General features: G+C 51.1%; 1 protein-coding gene across 1 annotated transcript; it reads left to right on the forward strand.

The window, feature by feature from the left end:
- Positions 1-1430: 1430 nt before the first annotated feature.
- Positions 1431-18059, forward strand: Trmt44 (tRNA methyltransferase 44 homolog). The gene is made up of 11 exons (XM_052198661.1): positions 1431-1929; positions 2249-2363; positions 3111-3330; positions 4845-4913; positions 5963-6070; positions 6784-6855; positions 8236-8342; positions 9275-9458; positions 10343-10754; positions 12574-12690; positions 17219-18059. Exons 1-11 carry the CDS (start codon positions 1443-1445, stop codon positions 17446-17448), a joined length of 2121 nt encoding a protein of 706 aa, XP_052054621.1. The 5' UTR covers positions 1431-1442; the 3' UTR covers positions 17449-18059.
- The last annotated feature ends 7462 nt before the right edge of the window (positions 18060-25521 follow it).

Consider the following 25521-nt stretch of genomic DNA (forward strand, 5'->3'; position numbering starts at 1 on the left):
CTGGAATTCTTCAAGCTCTTCACAGCCTTCTGTCCTTCAACCTCAATTCTCTGCAACACCCTCCCCTCCCCCGCTGGTATAGTTCCTGCTCTGGCTGGCCTCTAACTTTGCGGCTGCCTTTCTTGCTATGACCACTGCCATGGCTGTCGCCACTGCTCTGTTTTGCTGCTTCTCGTGCCGGCCTCACTGCTACCACCACTCTAACACCCAAGGCCAGCTCCTGCCAGCCCTCTATTGCTTCCACGGCTCCACTATGCCACTCCTGAAGTCCCCGTCACTTCAGCAGCAAGTGCCTGTAGTTGTTGTTTAGCTGCTGTGAAGTGTCCCTGGATCGGCCTGACTCCCTAAGGGGCACAGTGAAACCCAGGAGCAGCAACAAGGTGAAACTTTGGCCTACGTGGGAGTTGCCAACAGGTTGGGAGGTGAGGTCAAGGGATGAGGGTTTGGCTCTTTGGACCACACAGCAGAAACATGCCGCTGAATGTGCTGATATAAAAACACAGTTTTTTTACCTTAAAGGGAATAAGGGATAGCTCAGTCTGGAGACAGACATGTTTTAAACTATGTTTTTAACGTGGTTTAAAAACTATGTTCATACGTGGTGACAGTTTCATTTTTAAAAAATAGTAACAATAAAGTATTTTAAAAATACATGGGTGGGTACCATCAAGTAGGTGGGTTAGAACAACAAGGGGAACTGCTGGAGCCTTCATGTTGATGGAAGTTAATAATTTGTACATTCCATAGGATTTAACAAATACTTCATTGGGGACCTCAGGTAACAAAGTAAGAATGTCTCTGCTATAGGTTTCTTACGTTTTCTTATGACACCTTCTCTTTTGGGTTGGCAGGAGGTAATGTTCTGGCAAGTTAATATATTCCAGTCAAAGAATTTGGAATCAGACACAGGTAGGTGACACATGGCTATGAAGGAGCTAAACAATCGCCCAAGGTAATGCTGGCTTTGGGTCCTTATCCCAACTCTTCACAATCATTAAGCTGTAGCCAGCCAGTTTTGCAGACTCCTCCACATAAGTGTGTAGCATGCTCGGGCTTTCTGCTGAGAGCATCAGTTACGTCTTGTTTGCTCAAGTAATAACGCCCTCTCCGTATTACTAGCTTTGCCGTGGGAGAGGTAGAACCTATGGGGGGAAACTTCATTTTGGGGGCGTGAGATAGATGTACCGCTTAGGAACTCTTATTTCCATGCAAGAAAGCAAGCTGAGGAGAGGCTGTACGTTTAGCCTTTGAGGATCGCAGGAAGCTGTCTACACCGCGGCCCACACTGCTCAGCCAGCGTCCCAGGATCTCACTACTCCTAGACGCCGGAGGCTACCCGCCAGAGAACAAAACAGAGGGAAGACCTTCCGGCTTCCGGCTCTAACCCCCGTAAGTCAATGCGCTTCCGGGTGGCGTCATCCCAACGCGCCGAACGCGCAGACATGGAGGAGCTGCGGCGAGTGCCGCTAAGCGATCCTGATGCCCTGCTGCCTGCTGGCTTCTGGGCCGCCGTGACCGTGTGGCTGGAGAGGCCACAGGTCGCTAACAAGAGGCTGTGCGGCGCCCGCATGGAAGCCCGCGGGAGTATTTTGCGGCGCCGCGCCCAGGCGGAGTGTAGACCGCCGCAGGGACAGGGACACGGGCTGCAGAGGGAACCCGGGCAGGCTTCTCCCAAAGGAGAGCCAGAGTTGGAACCTAGGGCGGGCCGCGAAGGTACGGCTCCCGCGGCTGACCTGGACTCGGTATGGGACCGAGTCTCCCAAAGCCTCGTCCACGCCAATCCGGAAATGCTGGCCTTTCTCTATGGCCCCTCGTTGGGTTCTCAGCCAGAAGCCGAGCAGGAGCTCGACCTGGTTCTCAGAACCGTCATCCCGAAAGCGAGCCCACACTCCCCGCTTACAGAGCCGAAGAAAGAACTGGTGGTGCAAGGTAGGAGAGTTGTGGGAAAAGCGCAAACAGACTGAAAAGCGTTCGCCTTTTGAGACAGGGCTTTATATGGCCCGGAATTCGCTATGTAGAGCAGGCTGGCTTCGAACTCAGAGAGACACCTGCATAAGCCTCCCAAGTGCTGGCCTTGTATTTTCTTAAGTGCTGGCTATGGTGTGTCCAAAGTATAGAACCCGTCTCCCCAGCTGGACAGCCACAAAGGATTGGAAAGCATCACTCTCCTGTCCCTTGCTGCTCAGTTCTACTTCAAGGGATCTGTTTAGAGCACCTATGACCTGGTGGCCTTGTCTTTCCCCCTCAGATGTCTCCAGTGGGAGTGTCACCTTTTTGCCCTTGGAAGAAGATAATGAGGGGAATTTGGAGGTTAAAATGAGCAACGTGTATCAGCTCCGTCTCCATCACAGCGAAGGAGAATGGTAAGAACTGGATATTGCTCTGCTGCACCACTATGTGATGCCTGCCCATCAGGGACGTCCTATCTGCAAGGTCTCAGGTTTTAGTTTGTGATCACTCCCCTGTTTGGTTTTGGGGTCTATAGTGAGAAACTAGAAGCTTGAGTCAAGCCTCTCACTCAAGGCAGTCAGAAATTAAGAAGGGGCCATGGACAAATCCTGCCCTTAAGAGCCCATCCACTACCCTACTTTTTCCAATAAAAAACTCACTCACCCTCTAAGCTCCCACCACTCCCAATATCCCATAAGCTGAGTGTGTCTACGAGTCAGTCTGTTGATGAGGTTGGACCTGTCATGGTCCAGTCACCTCCCAAAGGCCCCACCTTTGAACTTAGCTGAGTTGGGGACCAAGCCTTCAACACAGGAGTCTTTGGGGGACTTTTTAAATCTAGATCAAATTCACATGAACTCTATCCCATTATCATGCTGCTATTTGTATATCTTGGTCCAGAATAGTGGGTGGCATATACTGTCATAGTTTAGAGTCCCTCTTATCAAGTACAGGTTTGTTATTCAGTAGTGAAACACTGCCCAGTTTTTGCCTAGCTAGGCCCTGGGTTTGATGCCGGCAACAACGACATGCACATAACGGGCACATACATGTCCACACACTGAGAGAGTGTTACTTCTCCCTTCTGGGAAATAAACATGTGTCTTAGGAATGAGAATTGAAGCCAGTATTTCTCATTGATATTTCTCTTATTTTTGAAGGTTCATATCTGTTTTAATTTTCTGTCCAGAGAGATGGCATTCAGATGGTGTTGTCTACCCCAAGCCCGCCTGGCTTGGAGAAGAATTGCTGTCCAAGCTGGCCAGGTGGGCGGTGGAGAACAGGAAGAGCGAGTTTAAAAGCACACTTTCCCTGGTGTCCGTCCTGCGCTATAGCAGGCTGTACCAGGAGCTCAAAGAGAAGTACAGAGACATGGTAAAGGTAATGCCAGAGGTGTGTCCGTGGACCCTCATGTAACAAGCGACATGGCCCGTGCTTGCCAGGGAGACTATTGCCTGTGGGCTTCCTGTTAAGGTCAGATACCACCCTGAAATCCAACTATGGGTACAGATAGTGTAAACCAAGCAGATGTTTGGGTATATTTTTAAAACCAGAAGTAAACTTTTTTTATATTTTTTTTCAAGAACTCAGAAGGGGAATTTTAATCTAAAAAAAAAAAATCTATTGATTTGTGTTAGTTACCTTACTATAAAGTTTACATTTTATTGAAATTTCATTTTTGGTTTTTGAGACAAGGTCTATATGTAGCCCAGGTTAGCCTGAACTCATGGTCCTTCTGCTCACCCTCCAAGTGCTAGGGATGCATGCATGTGCCACCATGCGTGTCTAGCTAGTTTAAAAGAAATTATTTTAGTTTTTTTAATTTATGTGTGTGTGTGGGGGGGGGATGTGTTCGTGTGCATGCAGTTGCCCATAGAGACGTAATAGGGTGTCAGATTCTCCTGGGGCTGGACCTGCAGGCAGTGGGGGTAAACTGCTCGACCTCTGTGCTGAGAACCAAACTCAGGTTCTTTGCAAGAGCAGTAAGCCCTCAACCATAACTGTCTCTCCAGCCCTGGCCTCACTCTAAAAAAGAGTGTACTTCATGACAACATGAACTTGGAGTTAGTCCTTGCATTATAAGGCAAAATAGCCAAAGCCACAGGCTTGGAGCCTCAGTGATTCATTACAGAGATATGGTTCAGAGTTCAGATCAGTACAACAGCTGGGCTCCCTTCCCCTGAAGACCCTTGCAACTCTAAGTACCTTTAAGGAGGTCCTCCTGGATTTCAGCTTTTAAACTGTTCCCAGGACATGGTTTATGCATTGCATCATTCACTGTGCCTTTCCATTGTGTAGATGGCTGACTCTCAGGGTGTCTTAACTGTTCTGCCTGTCATCAGAGCCTGGCCCTGAGCAGTGAGCCCAGCCTGTGGCCATCTGCACCACTCTCAGCATTTCTTCATCTAAGTGCTTGCATGAGTGTGTGTGTGAGGGGGCCTGCTCCATCGTGAGGGTTCTACACTGAACTGGGAGCTAGGCGGCAGTCAGCAAGCCCCAGTGAGCGTTCTATTTCCACTGACCCAGGGCTGGAATACACATGGCTTTTTATGTGGGTACTGAGGATTGAACTCTGATCCCCAGGCTTGCAAAGCAAGCACTTTACCACGGAGGCACCTCCCTATCTCTGCCTTCTCCCTCATTTCTTTAGTCACTGTCTCTATCCAGATAAGCTGACTAACATCTTAAACTGTATTGTTGATGCTTTGGATCACTTTGTGCAGGACACAATCTGTTTTGTTATAAAGCACTTACAGCAAGAAATCAACTGTGAGCTTGCCTTTGAAATGAAAGTGCCTTTATTATGTGATTAGTTTGGTTTGACCTAGGCTGTTTAGAGAAACTTCAAGTTGTTGAGTTTACAGCTATTTACATATTCTCTGAAAACATTTTAGGTTTGGCCTGAAGTAACAGATCCTGAAAAGTTTGTCTATGAAGATGTGGCCATTGCTACGTACCTGCTGGTGAGAATGCTCTCACTGCTCACACCCACGTGGAGTGTGTGAAGCTTGCCTCGGGAAGATGCTGCTAGTCAGAGGTGGACCAAGTCAGGACTTGGGTTTTGCCCTGCTGTGAAATGACTTCACATCCTGCCTGACTCTTGCACGAGCACAGAGCACATGCGAATCAGAAGCTGGAGGGCAAGAGTCAGTCAGTGAGACACAGTTGTCCCTGGGAGGCACCAACAATCTAGTGCTGTCCAGCTGTGAGCTGGGCCTCTCTCCCCTAACCTGTCCTTAACTTGCTGGCTGGCCAGCTGAAGAATACACTTCTTTTTTCAGCACTTTTGATTTTCTATATAGTGTTTAAACTAGAGCTTCCCTGTTTCCCTTTAACTTGTAGTTTTCTTAGTTTAGGAAACAGGGTTATTTTGGTTGTCAGGGCATGCAGAAGTTAAAGGACAAGGAGAAACTATGAAGAAACCCTAAGTCATCTTGGCGTGCTGGTGCCTAGAGGTGACCACTGGCTGTAGATGCCCTTTTTCTAGTGGATGGAAACCAGGGCTTTATATGTGCGGGGCTTACTCTACTGTTGGTACCACTAAGCTGTACCTCAGCCCTGAATGAACACAACCTCAGGGGAGAACAGTGTGTGTGTGTGTGGGGGGGGGGGGGTCCTAGTGTCCCTGGGCCCAAAGACCTCACGTGTGCTGCTCATTTGTGTCACTTTCCTGGGAACGCTGGGGTCTTGGAAAAAGTTACTCTACCCCACCCCACCCCCGTTCCCATTCCCCGGTGGCATTAGTGTGTGAGTCCTTTTCTTTATAATCTTTGGACTGGAATCCAGGGCCTTACACATGCCAGGCAAGTGCTCCGCCACTGAGCCGCTCATCACCAACTCATTTTCTAAAATTTGAGACAGGATTCATGTCTTCTGGGCAAGCCTTGGGCTTACAGTCCTGCCTTATCTTTCTAGGGAGCTCGGGTCACAGTGTGTGCCTTTACCCTGTAAGGATTGTTCTGGAATAGATAAGTCAACATGTGAGTTGGCTTTCATTTGTCTCTTTCCTCAGATCCTATGGGAAGAGGAAAGGGCCGAGAAGGGGCTCACCGCCAAGCAATCTTTCGTGGACTTGGGCTGTGGAAATGGCCTTCTGGTCCACATCTTGAGCAACGAGGGGGTGAGCATAGCTCTGATGCCTTTTCTCAAGGTTTTTCTGGGTTGGGTAAAGGGGCCCCCATGTTTCTTACTTTTGTTTTTAATTATTTTAAGGCAATGTCTTAGTGTATAACTTGATTAGCCTAGGACTTGCTATATAGTACAGGTTAGCCTCAAGCTCACAGAGACCTATCTGGCTCTGCCTCCACCATATTCAGCTACACCCAGCTCCCACAGCATTTCTGGATGCTCGCAGCCTGGCTCAGTCAGCCTAGGTTGAAGCCTGGGAAGCGGGACCGTTCCCATGTGTCTACAAGGGCATTCGCTGTGGCATGCCTGACAGGACCTGGAGGCTGAGTATAGGGTTGATAGGAAGGTTCCGTGACTCTCGGGCCAGGCTGGGGAGAATACGGTTGTAGTCATGGTGCAGAGACCTTGGTAGGGCTGATGACAGGCCTGCCTTCCCCGCCATGTCCCCTGAGCACTGGCCTTGCAGGTGTTCTTAGGGCGCAGGCTGAGGTCCCATTTGAAGGTCTATGGTGACTGCTGTGGGGTGCAAGTTCTCACCAGCCATGCAGGTGTGCAGTGTTGCCAGGAGTTGAGAGCTGTGCCTCCCACAGACGCCAGGCACACCTGCATTTCTATGTGGCAGTGGCAGTGCCTACATATTTGTATTTTTCTAACTTACTGTAGTTATCCAAACTTAACCCATAATTTCAAAACTTTTCATTTCAGCACCCAGGCAGAGGGATTGATGTCCGAAGAAGAAAAATCTGGGACATGTATGGACCCCAAACTCAGCTGGAGGTACTGCCCTCCCCTCTCCGATCCAGCAAGAGTTGACCCCTAGAGTCAGCAGGAGTGCTTCTCGATTTAGCCCCCAGTGTCCCACACGCTACCCACAGCCATTATTGCTCTGGCTGCAGCAGAAAGTAAAGCTTTAGAGATGCAGTGGGTGGAGCCTTAGCATAGGACCTCAGAGCCAACCCCACAGTGATGCACTTCCTCCAACAAGGCCATACCTAATAGTGCCACTTCCCATGGGTGTATTCAACCACCACACAGCAAGTCCTGACTGTTGGAAATGCTGGCTTCCCATGGGTATATTCAACCACCACACAGCACTAAGTCCTGACTATCGGAAGCACTGACTGGGGTGTAAAGAGCTTTTAGGAATTACACAGAGCTTTGAGCTGTTCCTTAGGGATCTTTAGCACCTCCCCAAGCCCCTTCCGTGAGTCACCTGACTTGGGAACTCCGTCTGGCCTCAGTATGTGAAGTGGAAGCCAATGTGTTGTGTTGCACTTTCTGCCTGAGCCTGTGGCCCTGCAGGCTTGATGGAAGTTGTGTGCTGTTGTTTATTGTGTGCTTGTAGTTTATTTCCAGCTGCAGTAGTGGGGTTTCTCTTATAGCCCTGTCTAGAAATTCCACCCATTGTGACTTAAGCATCCCTGTTTAGCGGAGTGTATTTGGAATGTCTGAGTACAGTTCGGTGGTGATCCCAGATTGTCTTAAGTCTGCGCATAGAACGGGGTGGTTGCAATTTGCTGTCTTCAGAAGGCCCTTTGTAAAGCACGTCTGCTTTCCAGGCCTCTGTGGCCTGGGAATGGCAGTCCAAAGTATAGGTTCTTGATTCATGAAGACGAGTGTGCAAATGTGCAGAGTGCTAGAGGTTTGCTTTGCCTGTGTGGTTATGTACTTGGCAATTGGACTGTGTACGTTCAATGTCTTAGCATCAATGTACAGTGTGCCACCAGCACCTTGGTAGCTAGGATACTCCTTCTGCGAGGGCTCATTAATTCGAGACTGGCTGCTGACCACCAGGAAGGGTAGTATACAGAAACTAAGAAGGGTGGTGTGGGTGAGGTGTCACTGCTGAGAGTTCCCTGACCATGGTGACAGAATAGCCTAGAACTGTGGACTCACTCCCAGTCACCAGCTGTCCCTCTGTTGTGTTTGTGCAGGGAAACAAGTTTAGTTAGCAGAAAAGTGCTATTTTGAGGGACCTAAAAAGTTGCCAGTCATTTTTGTCCTTAGAGACCAACGATGGGCAAAATAGTCACCTTCTTTTAGTGGGCTAGGCACAGGGCTGGGAGCATCATGTGATAGGTGGACTGTGGCCATGGGTGATGGGCCAGAGCTTCTGGTGCATGGACTGACTGGTTCAACTTGTGTGACATTCTTAAGGAAGGTTCCATCACTCCAAGTGACAAGACCCTGTTCCCTGGTGTTGATTGGCTGATTGGTAACCATTCTGATGAGCTCACCCCTTGGATCCCTGTCATTGCAGCCAGGTGAGCAGGACAGGGGGGTGGCTGTGTATTCTGTGCACGTGTCCTTGATAGCACCCTAACCACTGCGGCACTGACACGGTAACTCAGAGGTTTTGAAATGACGGCAGCATATATACTTGAATACATTTAACTCTACCTCCTTTCTTTTGCAACTGCGCCTATTATAAAACCTAAACCACACATGTGGCTCCTCCTATGTCCTGTTGGCCAACATCCCAACTGTATCATCTCTGTGGCGTTTTTAACCCATGTCAAAAGATGTGTGGGGTTTTTTTGTTTTTTGTTTTTTTTTTTTTTCTTCAAATGTGCTTCTGGTTTTGGAGGGTTGGCTTCCAGGGAAAATCACTCCTTAGACAGACCCTTTGTAGCAATCCGTACCTTACAGACCACTCTGAGGAGTCGAGGCCCTGCCTGTGCCGTCAGCCCCGCTTCCCTTACTCTTAAATTGATTCTCTCCCGCCCCGGAGCTCTCAGAGTTTGCCGTCTGGCTCCACTCCAGCTGCGTCTGTCTTGGTTTCTGATTCCTACCTGAAGTTCCAGCTCCAAAAGGCTGAAGTCACAGTGAGCCAGAGTAACTGCACAAGAAAATTATTGAAAATATGATATGCTGTATAGTGCTTAGAGACCCATGGGAAAGAATCCCATTGTGATGGCTGTGCCTTTTACCCCGCACAATGAAGGCAGAGGCAAGGAAGTCAGGAATAAGTAGTGCGTGGACAGACTCGGCCACGTGAAAACTTGTCTCAAAATAAATAAATAAATAAAAATTCTGCTCATTAATCGATGTAAGAATTGCCAGGAACAGCCAGGGAGCTCAGCCTTGTGCTGCCTGTGCATGCTATGGTGAGCCTGTCTGCCTGGGTCGGGCTGGGCTGCCTGGGTCTGCCTGGGTCTCTGTGGGCTCCTGAAGATTTCCTGGGTTTCTTCTCCAGGTCTTCCTACACCTGTCGGTTCTTCGTCCTGCCATGCTGTTTTTTTGACTTTGTGGGGCGATACCGGCGGCGGCAGAGCAGGAAGACACAGTACCGTGAATACCTGGACTTCGTCCTGGAGGTGGGGCTCTCCTGTGGCTTCCACGTGCAGGAGGACTGCCTCAGGATTCCTTCTACCAAGCGGGTATGTGCCAGGGCAGGCACAGGGCATAGGGCCAGGAGCGCTGTGTGTTCTGCCTGGAACTTCTTTAAAAGTCCCTGAGGGCCTGTCCTCAGACTGGCAGCTTTCCCCCAGATGTGTCTGTGTCGGCAAGTCTTGCTCCTCTGAGTGGGCTAAGGTTCAGTCTGAGGTGGCAGAGACTTGCCTTTCATAGCTGCAGTTCTAGTGCTTGTCATTAATAACCAAGGAAGCTCATGCAGTCTCTGACCCGATGTTACAGCTGGATGGTATGCATGGTGCCCAGTAAGTGCTGGGCAGACACCCAGCAGGTGAGGGCCAAACACATCAGAAGCTGCTCAGCTCCAAATCCAGAGCACATGGTAGGACTAGGTGGCTGTAACAGCTCCATTGGCTCCCTTGCTGGCGTGCACTCTAACTCTGGAGTTGATGGTCTGATGAAAAGTGTGGAGGAAGTTCCCTAGATGCACTGGGCACCTACATTGTACTGAATGTTATGCTAGCAGGTTAACACACAGCTCACTCTCACAGGCCCCCAGAAACCTTCAAAGGTCCAGGGCAGCTCTAGGAAGGACCCTCCCCCCACCCCCAGCGTAATTTACACCTTCCTTAAGTCGGCACTCATGTTCTTCACTAGCTTTTTGTTGTTGTTATTAAATCATTTCTGTTGGTATCTGTTCAGAAGAATAAGGTGTTTGGGGCTAAGAGTATTCTTCAAAGGGAATGCTTCCCAGCATGCACTAGGCCTTGGATTCCATCCCTAATAAAACCAAAAGGCTTAAAATAAGGATTTTTCTTCTCATGACAGATCTCTAAAACTTTGGTATAATTTGTACTTCAGCACAAGAGGATTCCAGAAATGTTGAAATTCAATGTCTCTTCAAATCCAGGTCTGCCTCATTGGGAAATCTAGAACATACCTGCCTTCCGCAGAAGTCTGGATGGATGAGCAGAGAACACAGTACCTGCACAGCAGGCAGGGCTATCTACAGAGCCCGCCTCCACCCCAGACTGCTGCTCATGATGCCGGCCACCAGGACAGTCGCAGGACCCTTGATGCTGGGGCTGAGAGCATGCTGGAGGGCCTGACTGCCGAGCGAGGAGCAGGGGCCCCAGCCACAGGACTCTGGGTGCCCGGGTTCTGCCCAAGAGAAAAGGCTGAGCGTGTGAGAAATTGTGCTGCCCTCCCCCGAGACTTCGTCGACCAGGTGGTTTTACAGGTGGCAAGCTTGTTGTTAGAGGGAAAGAAGTTCAACACGGGAAACTCTGAAGACGGGGATCTGAAGACCTGGAACGGAGGAGGTAGGCCCGCCCCACAGAGGCAGGCTCACTGGCCCTGTGGACTCCGGGTCTTCTGTAGCTCAGCGCACTCAGTGGGGGTGAACACCGTCCACAGTTGCCATTCCGGAGAGGACAGCAGAGGCCGGGGCTGCTCATGTTTAATCCTTAGAAATGATAACAGATGGACAGGTCACTGAGTCAGAACAGTCCCACTCCCTTGAATGCAAATGCATTACTTTCATTCTCTGCAATCCCTAAATGCAAGACTGTTGTCATGGGAGACACAGTAGCATCTGATTGTTCATTGGCTGGAACCTGCACATTGGAGAGTAAACAGGCAGAACAGGGTTGCTGCTACATGCAAGGCTGTCAGAGCCTTCAGCCGCACCCCTTCCTTCCACCCACGGCCACCAGGGTGCGGTGTGGGGCCCTCTGCTGAGCAGAGCCAGGGTTACCCCTGAAGCTGAAAGCATTGCCTAGATCTCTCCCACACGGGTGCAGGTGGTCCCCAGCGTAAAGCAGAGCGGCAGTGCACCTTGCAGGTCCTCATCTGTGACTTCTGGGTCCAGGTTTCTTCCCTTTATCCTCTCATTTCCCGCATAGGATATGGCAGACCTTGTATGTTCCCTTTCAGAGCTAACCAATCCCGGGAGCCTCCAGGACTGGCCAGAGTGGTCTCGGCTCAGGTGGCTGTGTAACTTAAAGACTCAGCACTCTGTAGATGATAATATGGGGTTTTTGCAGAGGGAGGCAGGCAAGGTTTCCCACCAAGGCTGGAGGAGCAGAGGGCAGTGCTAGGATGGCAGCAGGGTCTGGACACTCCTGAGTGTGCTGGGCAGCGGGACTCCTGGGTTAGCAGAGGAAGTGGTAGGAATGGGGGGGGGGGGCAGGGAGGGTCTGTTGAGCTGCGCCTGGGCTAGACAGCCATGATCAGGATGGGCCCTCCTTCAAATCTAGGTCCTGAGATGGCTCTAGGGGCTTGGGTCTCATTCTGCCTGCTACCAGGAGGAGTGCTGGGACCATCCCTTCCCTGATGGCATCTGGAGCCTGGGTTTGTTAGAGACTGATTCTCAGGTACCTCGGGAGTGTGAGGAAGGCATGCCGGAGCCTCTGAGGCTACCCATGGCTCCCCCTATTCTGCCTGATGGATGCCTGAATATATCCCTCAGTAAGCCATTGCGGGGCACTGAGAAGGAGGCCCTCCGGTCTCGGTTAGGCAGTGCTGCTACTGCTTAAGTAATAAGGCTGTGGAGACTGGCCTGTCTTTAGCTTCCAGCTCTAGGAAGCTCAGGTACACTGCAAGGTGAGAGTCTTGGCAGATGTACCCAGGGACACCCATTGTTGTCTTAGTTGGAATAGACTTGATTGTCACTGGGTGTCTGGTCAGGGTGTTTTCATGTCTGAGCAGGGTATTGGGCAGCATTGTGAATGGGAGAGACCTCACTGTGATATCTGCAGTTCTGTGTTACACCTCCCATTCCAGCCTCACCTGCGTGCCTAGCTCACGTGGGCAGGGTCCTGCCAAGCTCTGACAGAGACACAGCTAGAAGCTTGCTTGTTGGTCCTACTCCCTCAGCTCTGAACCATATCTCATGGGGCTGGTCCGCCCAGCAGGCGTTGATAGACTCCCTTGATGCTCAGCCGGCATAGTGGAAGCCTGTGGCCCTCCGTGCTGGCACACCGTCACTGAGGCTGGGGCAGGTGTATGGTATGGATGCATTAGCCTGCCTGCACTCACGGGGTCCTGCAGCTGACACACACTTTGGCTCCGGGACCCAACAGTCTCTTTTGGCTATAGACTTGTAATCTGGGCTATTTGTGGAAACCCGCTTTCCCACAGGGAGCCTTTCCTTGGCAGAAGTGGCTGCAGAACTGAACTCAGAGACACTGCAGAGGCTGAAGCGGGAGTGTGGAGGCCTACAGACCCTACTCAGGAATAGCCATCAGGTGTTTGAAGGTAAAATCTGAGGTCGTCATACATTGTCCTTCCTGCTTGTCCCCAGAGCAGGTTCCTCCCGGTGCATTCTGTAGCACTTGCTTTCTGTCCCCCAGGGAGGGGCTTGTGATACTCAGGGGCATTCTAGATGTTCAGAAGAACCAAGTGGCAGTATGGCATCCCTGTGCCTATCCAGGTCACCACCAGCTTGTATCATAGGGTGAGGCCGTAACTCTCCTCTCTAGACACTCTCCAGCCTCTACTCAGATTGGCCCAGACAGCTCCTGTCTAAGATTTGCCCCTGACCTCCCATTGCTTCTGTGATGCCTGTTCCTCACACAGGGAAGGGGGTTAGTTGCAAAGCTTGCTGGCTGCATCTGTGTCACCACAGAACTGTGTTCACCTCTGCCACCTACAACAAGAAGCACATGGAGCTGTAGAGGCCATCAGTCAAGTTGGGGACATGAGCCTCTAGTCTCTGCTTGATAGCGTCAACACTGGCTTCCATACCTCCAGAGATAAAAGGACCCATTCTTCCTGGGTTGTGGCTCGGTCCCTGTCCTGCAGGAGTGTGCAGTCTAGGGATGGAGACTGGAGTATGACACTGGCTACCCCGAGGCCTGGAGTGCAGAGACAGCACTGTAAATTCATGAGTGTGTAGAAATAACACAAGGCGAGGAGCTGCCGGAGCCAAGTCCTCTTACTAGCTCTCTCCACAGGCCACTCCTACTTCATGGGGTGGGGTGTGTCTCTCCTAAAAGTATATCTTAATTATGGTTGTTATTGCTCTGATAAATACCATAACCCAAAAAACAATTTGGGGAGTGTCTTAGGGTTTTACTGTTGTGGACAGACACCGTGACTAAGCCAACTCCTATAAGGATGACGTTTAATTGGGGCTGGCTTACAGGTTCAGAGGTTCAGTCCAGTATCATCAAGGTGGGAGCATGGCAGCATCCAAGCAGGCATGGTGCAGACAAGAGCTGAGGGTTCTACATCTTCACCTGAAGGCTGCAAGGAGAAGACTGGCTTCCAGGCATCTAGGACAAGGGTCTTAAAGCTCACACCCACAGTGACACACTTCCTCCAGCAAGACCACACTTAGCCAACAAGGCCACACCTCCTAATAGTGGCACTCCCTGGACCAATCAAATCACCACAGGGGTGAAAGAATGTATTTGGCCTTACATTTCACAGTCCATTGAGGAAAGCCAGTATAGGAACTCAAACCAGTGAGAACCTGCAGGCAGGAGCTGATGCAAAGTCTGTGAAGGGGTGCTGCTTACTGGCTTGCTCTCCATGACTTGCTCAGCCTGCTTTCTTGAAACAGGATCACCAGCCCAGGGCTGGTTCTACCCACATCAAGCACTAGTTAAGGAAATGCCCTACAGGCTTGCCTGCAGCCCAATCTTCTAGAGGCATCTTCCCTTGAGGTTGCTTCCTCTCAGAAGACTATAGCTTATGTCAGGTTGACATAAGATGAGTCAGCATACCTCACCTGGAGTGCACTCATCCCAGGTGCGTCCACATATATCATTATCACAGTGGGCGTTGTCTTGCTTGACCAGTATGCCATCACTACAGGTAACTACTCAGGCTCAGTTACTCAGAAAGGCTTTTCTTAGGAGGTGGTGTTCCAGTCAGGACCAGAAGGAAGTAAGTCTAAGAACTCAGGAGGTCCAGGAGGAGAGTAGTCTGGGAACTGAGGCGGTCCAGGAGGAGAGGAACCGGGAAGTGAGAAGACCAGGAGATTAGTCAGTGGAGTGGTGTGTCTGGGTGGGGTACCAGACTGCTGCTGCAGTGCCCAAAGAACTGTGGCTTCCATGACTAGCACACACGGTTGATGCCCAAATAGCCTGGGAAGGAGCGGCCTGGCTACTGTGTCTCTGCTTCTGGGACCTGTGGCACACGGGCCCAAGATCCCTGTCATGTCTCTCAGACTGCAGTGTTGAGCTCCGTGGATCTCAGTGATGGTCTGAGCTGCTCTCAGATGAGCACTGGTTTCTCTGCGGTGTGCCACCTGAAGCTCAGAGGCCAGCAGAGTGCACCTCATCCTAACAGCCTTGGGCTTGGAGACAGGTTGGGATCATCCCTAATCCACGAAGGGCCATTGGCTGATGATGATAGGAAATTGGTGGGGAGACACAGGGGTTGGAAAAATTGTCCCAAGCTCACCCCACAGACCTTAAACCTAAGGACGAGAGGATTCTGTCTTCCTCTTCCATGTTGTGAAAGACAAGGTGTGTGCTCCCTCATATATTTGAGCATGGATGTATGCTCTCCCATGCACATGAGAACATGGCTGCCAGGTGCTCCTGAACAATGTATTTGAACATGTATGTACTCGCTGCCTGTGTGTGTACACATGGGAACATGGGTGTCTGGTGCTCTCTCATGTGAGGGTGTGACTGTCGGTCTACACAGCTGCCCTTGGATGGTCCAGTTGTCCTTGAGAAGTTGACTGGTTCTGTCAACTGGCCCTCTCTGGGTGAATGCTGAGCGTGAGCAGGTGCGGAATGGCCTGATGTCCCCTGGAGGCATTGTGAAACCAAGAGCTCCACCTCCAGACGCCCCCGCCGCACCCCCTCCCCAACTGCCGAGTGCCCAGGGGCTGTGCTTACTTGGAAAGCCTTAATCAGTTAAAATACTACAGCCCGAGGAGCCCCACAGCGTCTTTGACCTTGTGAAGGACAGGACGATCTCTCCCAGCTTGTGTAAATATGCGTGTATGGGGTTAGCCACTTTTCTGTGCGGTTCGCTGTGGGGGGCAGTTATTTTTGAAATCATGTCTGAGTAGAAGCTAGGGACTCAGCGCCACGTGAGCATCTCTTTGCAGTCATGCAGAAAGTATGTGCTGAAGGCGGGCCTTATCTCTGGCTGGTGGTGTGTTTTGTTTTAAGCCAGTGTGGCTCTGGCTGATCTGGAGGCGAGTGTGCTCCTGAGGAAGCTGGCTCTCTGATGCTTTAAGGTCGCCTCACGTGCACAGTGTCCTCCTCTATCAGAACTGACCCTGTCTTGGCTCCGCCCCTTCCAGGGCCCTTCATGGTTGTTTCTTCTGGTCAGCTGGGGAAGTGGCCTTGGACTTGGACATAGCTTAGAGGAATTGGTGACCTGCCCGAGGTCACCAGTGAGTTTGACAGGCAGGCCAGGAGAAGCCCTAGTGCTGGCACTCCTGAGGACAGGGTACCTTGGTGTTCTTTCTGTTCCTGGTTCTCAGCTTGTGCTAATGAGAAGCCATTGTGGAGCAGCTGCTGAGTGGAGCCGCCTTTGCTTCTTTGCAATCCAGCAGGAGGCAAGGGTTGGGGGTTGGGAAGGCAACAATGTGTCCCTGTGATTCCATTTTAAATTACTAGCACATTTCCCAGAGGAGAGCTGTTGGTGGTCTGACTTGGATGGACGACGTGCCCTGGAAGGCTACCCCTCTTGGTGCCTGGCACCGTCTTTCCAGAGTGAGAGCTGTGGAGCCGCCGGGACTGCCTGGCATCCTGGTATACACTGAACAGCACGCTGGCATGCCAGCTGCCGAGCTGCTCTCTCCAGGCTGCTCCTGTTGTTAGTGCTCCCATCTGGACGTTCTACTGACTGACTGGGCCTGAGCGCACGGCCCTTGCAGACAGTGCCCCGGCGTGTAGCTAGGCAGGCTGCTAGTTCATAAGCGCCCAGGGAGCTTCTCCTGCTGCCACCATGCCGGTAGGGAAGGCCCAAGCCAGCATTGAGGCCAGGTGTCAAGGCCACTTTTGACCTCAGATTGCTTAAACATGTCAGAACTTGCAGCAGGGACAGGGACTTCTGGCCACTTACAGACAAGTGTCCTGGTGCTTCTGGAGGATGCCTTTGAGGCTCTTCTGAGCACAGTTCAGAGACTTCTGTCATAGTACAGCCCTTTGCTGTGGTGGGAGGCTCTGCTCTGGGAAGCTTCTTTCAAAGTGTCCTGAAGTGACCCTAACCTGGGCTTTAGTTCAGGAAAGACAAACCTCAGCCCAAGGGAGGTAGTTGCATGTGGTGTCACTTGACTCTGGGGGCTTCAAGCCATCCCTGAAGACACACCCCTCCCTGCGTCCTGTGCCATAGGGTCCTCTCAGGACTCACTGCTCAGGGTTCCAAGGGAAATGTTTACTTCTGGCAGCAGCCAGGCTCACTGGGGCCATCGCACAGGGGATCCCAGTGGCGGCAGGAAGCTGCCTTCACTTGCACACATTCGGTTCAGTTCTGGAAGTCAGTCAGTGAGGCAGACTTCCTCAATGAGGCACTGTTACTCGCCCCGCCACCCTGGCTACAGGTAGTTTTACAGGACTGGGGAGGACCAGAAGGTTTGGTTGCTTTGGCTGAGTTTCACACGGAGCTGTTGGCTCCTCAAAATGAAATGGCTATGACTATTTCTTGACTACACTGTGCATCCAGGTACCCTGAGGCAGGCAGGACTTATGCCTGGAGGCCCTCACCTTGACCCTGTGACAGGACTCTCCACCAGGTGGCGCTTGTCAATCCCTATATACTAATGACACTCAAGCCAAAGTCTTAGGCTTTGTCTTTTTGTTCTAAACCTCAGTTCTGAATGGACGAGTTCATATCCGTGATTGGCGGCGGGAGCTGCAGAGGGAGAGGCGTCCAGAAGCCAAGAGGAGCCTGTCTGCAGAGGCGTTCAAGACTCGAGTCTGCTGGTTCTTCACTCACCACCCTGATGGCTGCGTACTGCCTGCTGCCCGTTGCCCCTATGCCCACGGGCCCGAAGAGCTGCGCCTGCCTCAGACCTTGAAGAAGCAGAGGCAGGCTCCCTGAGCCACCTCTTCAGTGTTCTTTAGCTGTTGGTTTCCCTTGTCCTGATGACATCATGCTGGCTTCAATATGGGCTGTTGGTGTGCACAGCCACTGTCAGTCACTGGAACGTGTCTGCAGGCTGTCGAGCCTGCTCGGCCCTTTTTGGACTGCTCTGATGCCAGAGCCACCACGTCAGCCTCTGGAGACATGACCTTCTCATTCTCGGGGCTGTGTGCCCCAGGTCTTGTCTGCCGAGGAATTCTCTGCAGACTGCTCACAGGATCCCCGGAAGCAGAGGCACGGGGCTCTCTGGGGTCCTTATCAGAGTCCTATAGAGAGCAGCTTCCAGGGTCGCATCCGGCCACCCAGTGTTCAAGGCATGACTCAGAGTGAACATTGCCTCCACCTTATCCTTCTCTTTAGAACCTTCTCCCCAGAGGTATTGGACAGGTTTTCCTTTCAGGAAAAATTATTTCTATTTAAATTTGTTTTCAGTCTTACCTAAAAAGAGTACTCACTGTACTCAGCCTAATGTCCTGGGGACCAGTCTCTGAAACCCCGTGTGGTAGAAGTGTTTCTGGTGACCAGCCTGGTGTCATCTGAGTGGTGAGAATAAAGTCAGTTATTCTGAAGACCAAGGGCTCTACAGTATCCTGGAACAGGGCAGCCAGCATGGGGTCCCAGGCCAACAGTTTGCTCTCACCTCTTCCCTTGACACTTTAGGGGTCCCAACTCCCAGAGCAGTGATGGCAGTCTGCCTTGGGCGGTACTGCCACCACTCTCTTGGGTGGACTAGGTTGTGTGTCCTCAGGAACTCAAGGGGAGCAGTCCCTGTCCTCACTGGCCCTACCTATAATTGCCTTTTCTCCCATGTCCATAGGGGCCTTAGAAACTGTAGAGCCCTTTCCCAGCCTGGCCTCCTGTCTGAAAGGCAGTGTTTAGTTTCGGACCCTGTAGGTGCCTGAAAATCTAATGGTTCCCAAGAGTTTAGTGATGCAAGGTTTCCAGAGGTTTTGGGTCTGGCCTTCAGATTTTTCTGGAGCCCATGTGAAGGTAGCTAGACTGAGGTGGGGCAGCCTTAGATTCCACCTTTTCTAGATCACTGAGCCTCATGCTGAAGCTCGCCTGGGTTACTGTGGGAGAAGACACCACAGAAGCATCCTAAGTGAGCCAGGGCCTTGCTCTTTCATTGGCTCACGCCCTCCCCAGGGCCTGCATGCCGTGAGGACGACTTCCAGAGCCCCTGTATGAATATGAGCAGGGTTAGTTAGGGACAGGCCCATGGGGGAGGTGGCCATACCTGTCGCTCTGCTGCATTGCTGTGCTGTGTTCTGCCGTGTCAGTGACGACCAGAGGAGCAAGTGAGCTCAGCTGAAGGACTGTGCTACCCACACTGCCACAGTGGCTGCCTGGTGACCACCATCCCAGGCTTGCTCCGCTTGCAAACACACTTGTTCATCAACGTGGCTTTGTCTGGAGCACGGCCACCTCGGTCCATTTGGTTTCTGAGTCTTCAGATGGTTGTGGCCCTCAGGTTAGAGCTCGGGGTTGGTGGAGAGAGCTGCTGTAGTTCCAGAGCGCTTGCAGGGAAGGCCCTGGCCGCATCTCTGCTTTGGGCGATGGTTTGTGTTCTTTTGAGAGGCAGCAAATGGCAGTGGACCTGGAGGCTTAGAGCACTGCCGTAGGACAAGCATAATGTTGCTGGGCCTTTATGCCCAGGTCTCTCCTGGCTGCTCCATGGTATAGCCTAGGGCAGAGGTCTCAGCAGAGGCTAGACTGGGGAAGGAGCTGTGCCCATGCTCTTGTGACCCTCTACACAGGCTAGCTGGTACCAGCAGCAGGCCAGTTCCCGCCTGTGTCACATCACACAGGTGCCCTGTCACTTCTGCTGATTTCTCCTGATGGGAAGCAGGCCACAGGCCCTGCCCACCCTCAGAACAGGCTGGTCAAACACGTAAAACCAATGAGTAAGGACCGAGGCCCCTTGTTGCCAGCCACGCCCCATGTCCAGACTTGCCTCCCAAGCAGCATGACCAAATGTGAGACACAAGCTTTGGGGGACATTGCACATTCACAGTCTCCTTACCTTTTGATGCCACCTTACTCCCAAGTGAGTGAATCATGACACCCCCACCCCCGCCCCAAAGCTCACATGCCAGAACTTGACTCAGCCCGGTTTGAAAATAGAGCCTTCACAAGCTTGGACTGTGTGGGGGACAGGGTACACATCTTAGTGAAGTGACAGGCACAGGAAGAAGCCACCAGACTAGAGGCAGAGCTGAGTGAAGGTCGCAAGCCAGGTATCCTGAGAGAGCGGGAGGAGCAGGGAGGGCACTCGAGTGGAGACAGCCCCAGAAGTCACTTGGTTTCAGACACTGGTGGCTCTGAGCTGGCACAGATAGGCCTCATGGAGCAGGACACCATCTGCCGAAACAGTCGAGGGCCAGAGGTCATTCTAGCATCAGGACGATGGCCTCAGCCAATAAAAGGGCCCTGGGTGTACCTGGCAGTGCACCTGGTTCTTAGGCTCAGACTCTTTGGACCTTAGGAAAGCAGGAAACCTGGTCTTGCCCATTCCAGACTTAATGCTGAGCCACCTAAATGGCCCAAAAGATGGTCTCCTCGGTTATCCTACCTGGTGACAAGTTGGGAGACAATGGCAAGGCCTCTGCCCAAGGCCTCACAGTAACCTACATCTGCAGAGCTGGTGGACTGACGTACTCGGACACTCAAGTGAATTGCTCTCAGAGCATCCCCAACACCACTGCAGGCACTGGGCACAGAGGTGGCTTCAGCAGCACAGATGAAACGGGTTCCTCAGAACCTCTGACTGATCCTGTTAGCTAGTACCCTGGCTAGATCAGCTACAACCAAAGTACAAGCCAGAGCCATTGCCACCCCAGGCAGAAGCAAGACGTGTTGAGAGCACACACTGAGCGAACTTGGATTCTGTTCTCCGTCAGATTCCAGGGTCCTGGCCAGTCCCTCCTCCCTCAGCCAGGGCACTTCTGTCAAAGTGCTGAATGTGCACTCCTGCCGTGTGAGCAGGGAGGGCTGCAGGCCTGGCTCCTGGCCTCCAACAGAGAGGCTCCAGTGGGCCCACGTCTGCAGACCTCAAGCCAGTTTTTGGATGAGTGGGGGGGGGGGGGGGGCTGGAGCTCCAAACGGAGAAGCTGCTAGGCTGGTGGGCTAGGGCCTGGTTATCAGCCGGACCACGGAGGCTCCCCTGTAGGGCCAGCTGGGAAGAACTGCAACATTTGCTGGCTTGGGAGGGGGCTTCCACAACATGGCCTATACGGCAACCGGTCAAGGAATCAAGCCTGTGGGCCAGCAGAACATAGACGTGAGACACACCAGCTTCTCCTTGCCTGGCCTGCAGGACTAGCAGTCACTCCATTTCCAGCACGGAGCCTGGAAGGCGCCAGAGGCAAGCTGCACCTTCCATGAGTGAGGCTGGCTTCCTTCCTGCTGAGCCCTTCCTGGTGAGTCCCTAACCATCAACCAGGCAGCATCTCCACTGAGCAGAGAACAGAAAAGGACGTGGGCTTGGCTCTCCAGAAACCCAGTGTCATGTGGCAGTGATTTGTTCTGCTTTGGGCCACGCCAGAGCAAACAAGGCCAAGCCCAAGGAGGGGTGGAGTCTCCAGAGAGCCACCCAGAGCCTCCTACTGAGTTATGAAGCCGTTTCCTCCCACTCCTTTCCATTCCCTCCTCTTCTCTGTACAGAGTTGGACAGGTACTAGAATCAATCCCGTCACAGTTCAAAGGCTGTTCTCTAGGAACAGGACTGGGGTCACGGACAGGCTTAACTGGTGACTAAGTTATGCTTTCATAACTAGGATGAAGTGCAGCTAGAATAGACACGGAGCAGACCTGACTGGCAGGAGCCTCTAAAAATCTGAGCTGGGGTTGCCAGCCTAGTTTTTCCATTCCCAGGGGTGGAGAGGTTGAGGCTGTGCCCCAGGCTGAAGCAAATCTCCAGCTGCAGAGAAGGGAGTCAGGCTGAATGCCTCTGGATCGTCTCAGGAGACCTCATGGTATTCCTTCTTGCTGCCTCCTATTCAGTATTCCTAACTTTGCTAGATAGTTTTACTTCAACACAAGCTAGAGTTATCTGTGAGGAGGGAACCTCAATTGAGAAAATGCCTCCATAAGATCTGGCAGTAAGGCATTTTCCTGGTTGGGCAGGGCCCAGCCCATTGTGGGTGGTGCTCTCGGGCCTGGTGGTCCTGGGTTCTACAAAAAAGCAGGCTGAGCAAGCCAGTAAGCAGCACCCTCCATGGCCTCTGCATCAGCTCCTGCTTCCAATTTCTGCACTGCTTGAGTTCCTGCCTTGATTTCTCTCAGTGATAGACTGTCACCTGAACATGTAAACTGAAATCAACCCTTTCTTCCCCAATTTGCCTTGGTTATGGTATTTCATCACAGCAACAGAAACCATAAGACAAGTTAGTACCAGCAAATAGTGTAGTGTTGCTGTAACAGGCCTGTTGTTTTGGGGAGATTGTGAAAGGCCTTGGAACTCTAGGCTAGAAAAGCCATTGAGCGCTGAGCGCTCATGGGATGTTCTGTAGGAGCTTGGGAGAGAAGAATGCAGAAAGAGTGCAGACAGTGACGGCTTGCGAAGTTTCACTGGGAAATAAAGACTTCCGGGCTATTTGCGTGAAGACTGTGGTGTTGGGTCAGCTGGAGCTGAAGAATCAGCAGTGTTCACCAAGAGACTGGTACCATTGAAACGAAACTTTGTGTTACTGGGACAACTGATAGTGGTTATTTGGAGCTGAGAAGTTAGCAGTGATTAAGAAGAGACTAGGATCGGTGAGGTGACTTCTGGAAAGTGTCTCTTTAGAGTCAATACACAAAATCTGTGCTCCAGAGGCAGCCATAGTTACACCTCACACTGGCAGCTGAGTTTGGTAGTGTGTCACCCAAATGATGTTAGTTTTGAAGGCATGCAGGAGTCATGGAGAGCAGCTGAGGCTTGGCAGTGTGTGGCAGGGTTGGAGTCCCTGAAGAGAGCCAAGGAGAGCCAGTTGGCAACAGAATACCCCAGCAGTTTCGGAGATGCCAGTCCCATGGGATGACCACCAAGAACAGCAGCAGCAGCAGAAAACTGGAACCCACTGGAGCCCAGAGCCCAGAAGGACAAACAGTCTGTTGCAAAGGGCAGAGCCAGAGAAGTGACCTTTCAAGCCCTTTGGGGGACCCAGATCTTGAGTGAATCCCAAACATTGGGCATTGAGTTATTTATACTACTGGAGTTTGGCTTTGATTCAATTTGGTTGTGATGTGTCCTGGTTCTTCCCTCTTGAAATGAGAAAGTATTTAATTAATTTTAAAGGAACTCACAGATGAGAGACTTTAAATTTTAAAAGTCTTTGGATTTTAAAGAGACCGGATTTTTTTTATTTTTATTTATTCACTTTATATCCTGATCGCTGCCCCCTCCCAGTCATCCCCTCCCACAATCTTCCCCATTCCCCCTTTCCTTCTCCTCTAATAGGATAAAGGCTCCCCCTGGGTATCCCCCCACCCTGGCACATCAAGTTTCTGCTGGGCTAGGTGCATCTGCCTCCACTGAGGCCAGACAAGGCAGCCCAGCTAGAAGAACATATCCCCCAGACAGGCAACAACCTTTGGCATAGCCCCCAATCCATTTGTTTGGGACCCACATGAAGACCAAGCTGCACATCTGCTACATATGTGCAGTGTGACCTAGGTTCAGCCTGTGAATGCTCTTTGAGTGGCAGTTCAGTCTCTGAAAGGCTCCAAGGGTCCAGGTTAGTTCATTCTTTTGGTCTTCTGTGAAGTTTCCATTCCCTTCGGAGTCCATAGTCACTCCCTCTACTCTTCAATAAGAGTCCCCCAGCATCTGTCTGAGTCAGCTGCTGGGGGGAGCCTCTCAGAGGACAGCCATGCTAGAGTCCTGTCTGCAGAGACTGAGTTTTTAAGATTTTGAATTTATAAAGAGTGTAGGACTTTTAAAATTTGGAATGTTTATATTGTAATGTTGATACTAATGTGTGATTTTGGGAAGAACAAGAAAGGAAAGGTTATGGCTTAACAGTGGCTTACAATTGTTATGGCTTAACAATTAAATATGATATGTGTGACAGGTTGACAGGGGATCAGTTGTGCTGGCTAGCTTTCTGTCAGCTTGTCACAAACTAGAGTTATCTGAAAAGAGGAACCTCAATTGAGAAAATGCCTCCATGAGATCTGGCTTTAAGACATTTACCTAGTTGGTGATCGATGGGGAAGGGCCCAGGCCACTGTAGGTGGTGCCATCCCTGGCTGGAGGTCCTGTATTCTGTAAGAAAGCAAGTTGAGCAAGCCATGGAAAGCTGCTTCATCTCCTGCCTCCAGGTTCCTGCCCTATTTAATTTCCCATGTTAATTTCTTTCCACGATGAGCAGTGATATGGAAGTATAAGCCAAATAAACACTCCCTCCCTAACTTTCTTTTGGTCTTGGTGTTTCATCACAGGAATAGTAACCCTAAAACATTACTCCAGCTGTCAAAGCAACCATGTGCCACAAAGCACTGCTAACCCTGAGTTTTTCAGATGAATCAATTCAACCCAAGGAAGACGAGGGTCATGCCAAGACTAGATCCTAGTGACCTCTACCTGTGCACACACACACACACACACACACACACACATATCATACACAGTAATAATAATTTTAATTAAAAATTAATGCAACTTGCTACATTAATGCATTAAAGGGGAGAATCCACAAAATCTTAATAATTATAAAAAAACGCTTTGACAAAACAAGAAAGAACAAGAAAGGAGCCGGGCAATGGTGGCGCACACCTGTAATCCCAGCACTCTGGGAGGCAGAGGCAGGCAGATTTCTGAGTTTGCGGCCAGCCTGGTCTACAGCGTGAGCTCCAGGACAGCCAGGGCTATACAGAGAAACCCTGTCTCAAAAAAAAAAAAAAAAAAAAAAAAAAAAAAAAAAAAAGAGAGAGAGAGAGAGAGAACAAGAAAGGAGGAGGAGAATTCAGATTATTATTGATAGGCAGTTTCTCTCTCCTGGTGACACAGATATAGGCCACATTAGATTAGATTAAACGTAGATAAAGTAAAGGCAGGCTTATTACAAGGCAGCTCTCAGGTGGGTTGGCCGATCTCATGGGTAGAGGTCACTGGAGTCACACATCCGGGCTAAAGCGAGGGGGCTTTATAGAGTTAGGGGAGGAGTGATGACGTATCAGCTAGGAGCTGGGTTGGAGTCCACACACGGTCAAACGCTGAGCCCCCCAGGCAGCCACTCTTGGGTGGACTGTTGGAAATAGGGAGACCCGGAGTGATGACATGTTAGCCCAGAGTGTCCTCCGTGGGGCAGGGAGTTTTCTCTGTGTGGTGGGTGTTGGAGGAAGGAGGGGAGATGGGGTGTCCAAGCTTGTGCAGGAGATGAGCAGGGTTTCCACCCAACAGTTACAAAGGAGGAGAACTGGCTTCATGGACATGCGATGTGGTCATCCATATTGAAGATTTAGTAGAATCTTAAAAATAGAAAAAAAAAGGGTTGGACAGATAGTAGGATTTGTGGGATAGAGACTTCCACATGCTTCACGGCAATCTGAAGTTTGAAATGGCCGTTTAGAGTCACAGTGAAATGACAGCATCCAGGAGTGAACTTGACAGTAGGGGAGTGGGCACTGGTTTGCTGGGAACCACCAGACCAGCCGTTCTTAACCCCCATGCCACGTCTTCGCCGCTCACTTGACTTCTTTCCCCTCCTTCACTGCAGCAGCTGCGCCCTGAGTCCAGGGTGACCACTCAGTCCCAGGTTCAAGTCCACGGCCATTCCCCGTGGGCGGCTATGGCGGCAGGAATGGCCTGGGGTCTAGTTTAGCAGCCAGCATTAGGAATTCATTAGTGCTGCATCTGAGTTGCTTCTAAAACCTGACTTAAAAAACCAGAAATAAGTACTCTCTGCTTATTCATGTGCGAGTGGCAGAGACAGTCTTGGGCAAGGCCCTACTGCATACCTGAAGCTACAAATAGTCTCAGTCTTATACATGAACATGGGCACAGGCTATGGAAACAATGATAAGTGAGTGACTAGCAGAAGGATCATC

This window comes from Apodemus sylvaticus, chromosome 11 (genome assembly GCF_947179515.1).
Source record: "Apodemus sylvaticus chromosome 11, mApoSyl1.1, whole genome shotgun sequence".
Lineage (NCBI taxonomy): Eukaryota > Metazoa > Chordata > Mammalia > Rodentia > Muridae > Apodemus > Apodemus sylvaticus.

What these genes read in the sequence shown, in the direction of transcription:
- Trmt44 (XM_052198661.1), top strand. Translation starts at nt 1,443, where the DNA reads ATGGAGGAGCTGCGGCGAGTGCCGCTAAGCGATCCTGATGCCCTGCTG. An exon ending in GGATTCCTTCTACCAAGCGG is followed by an intron (nt 9,459 to 10,342) that starts GTATGTGCCAGG and finishes CTTCAAATCCAG; the next exon opens with GTCTGCCTCATTGGGAAATC. An exon ending in TAGCCATCAGGTGTTTGAAG is followed by an intron (nt 12,691 to 17,218) that starts GTAAAATCTGAG and finishes TCTAAACCTCAG; the next exon opens with TTCTGAATGGACGAGTTCAT.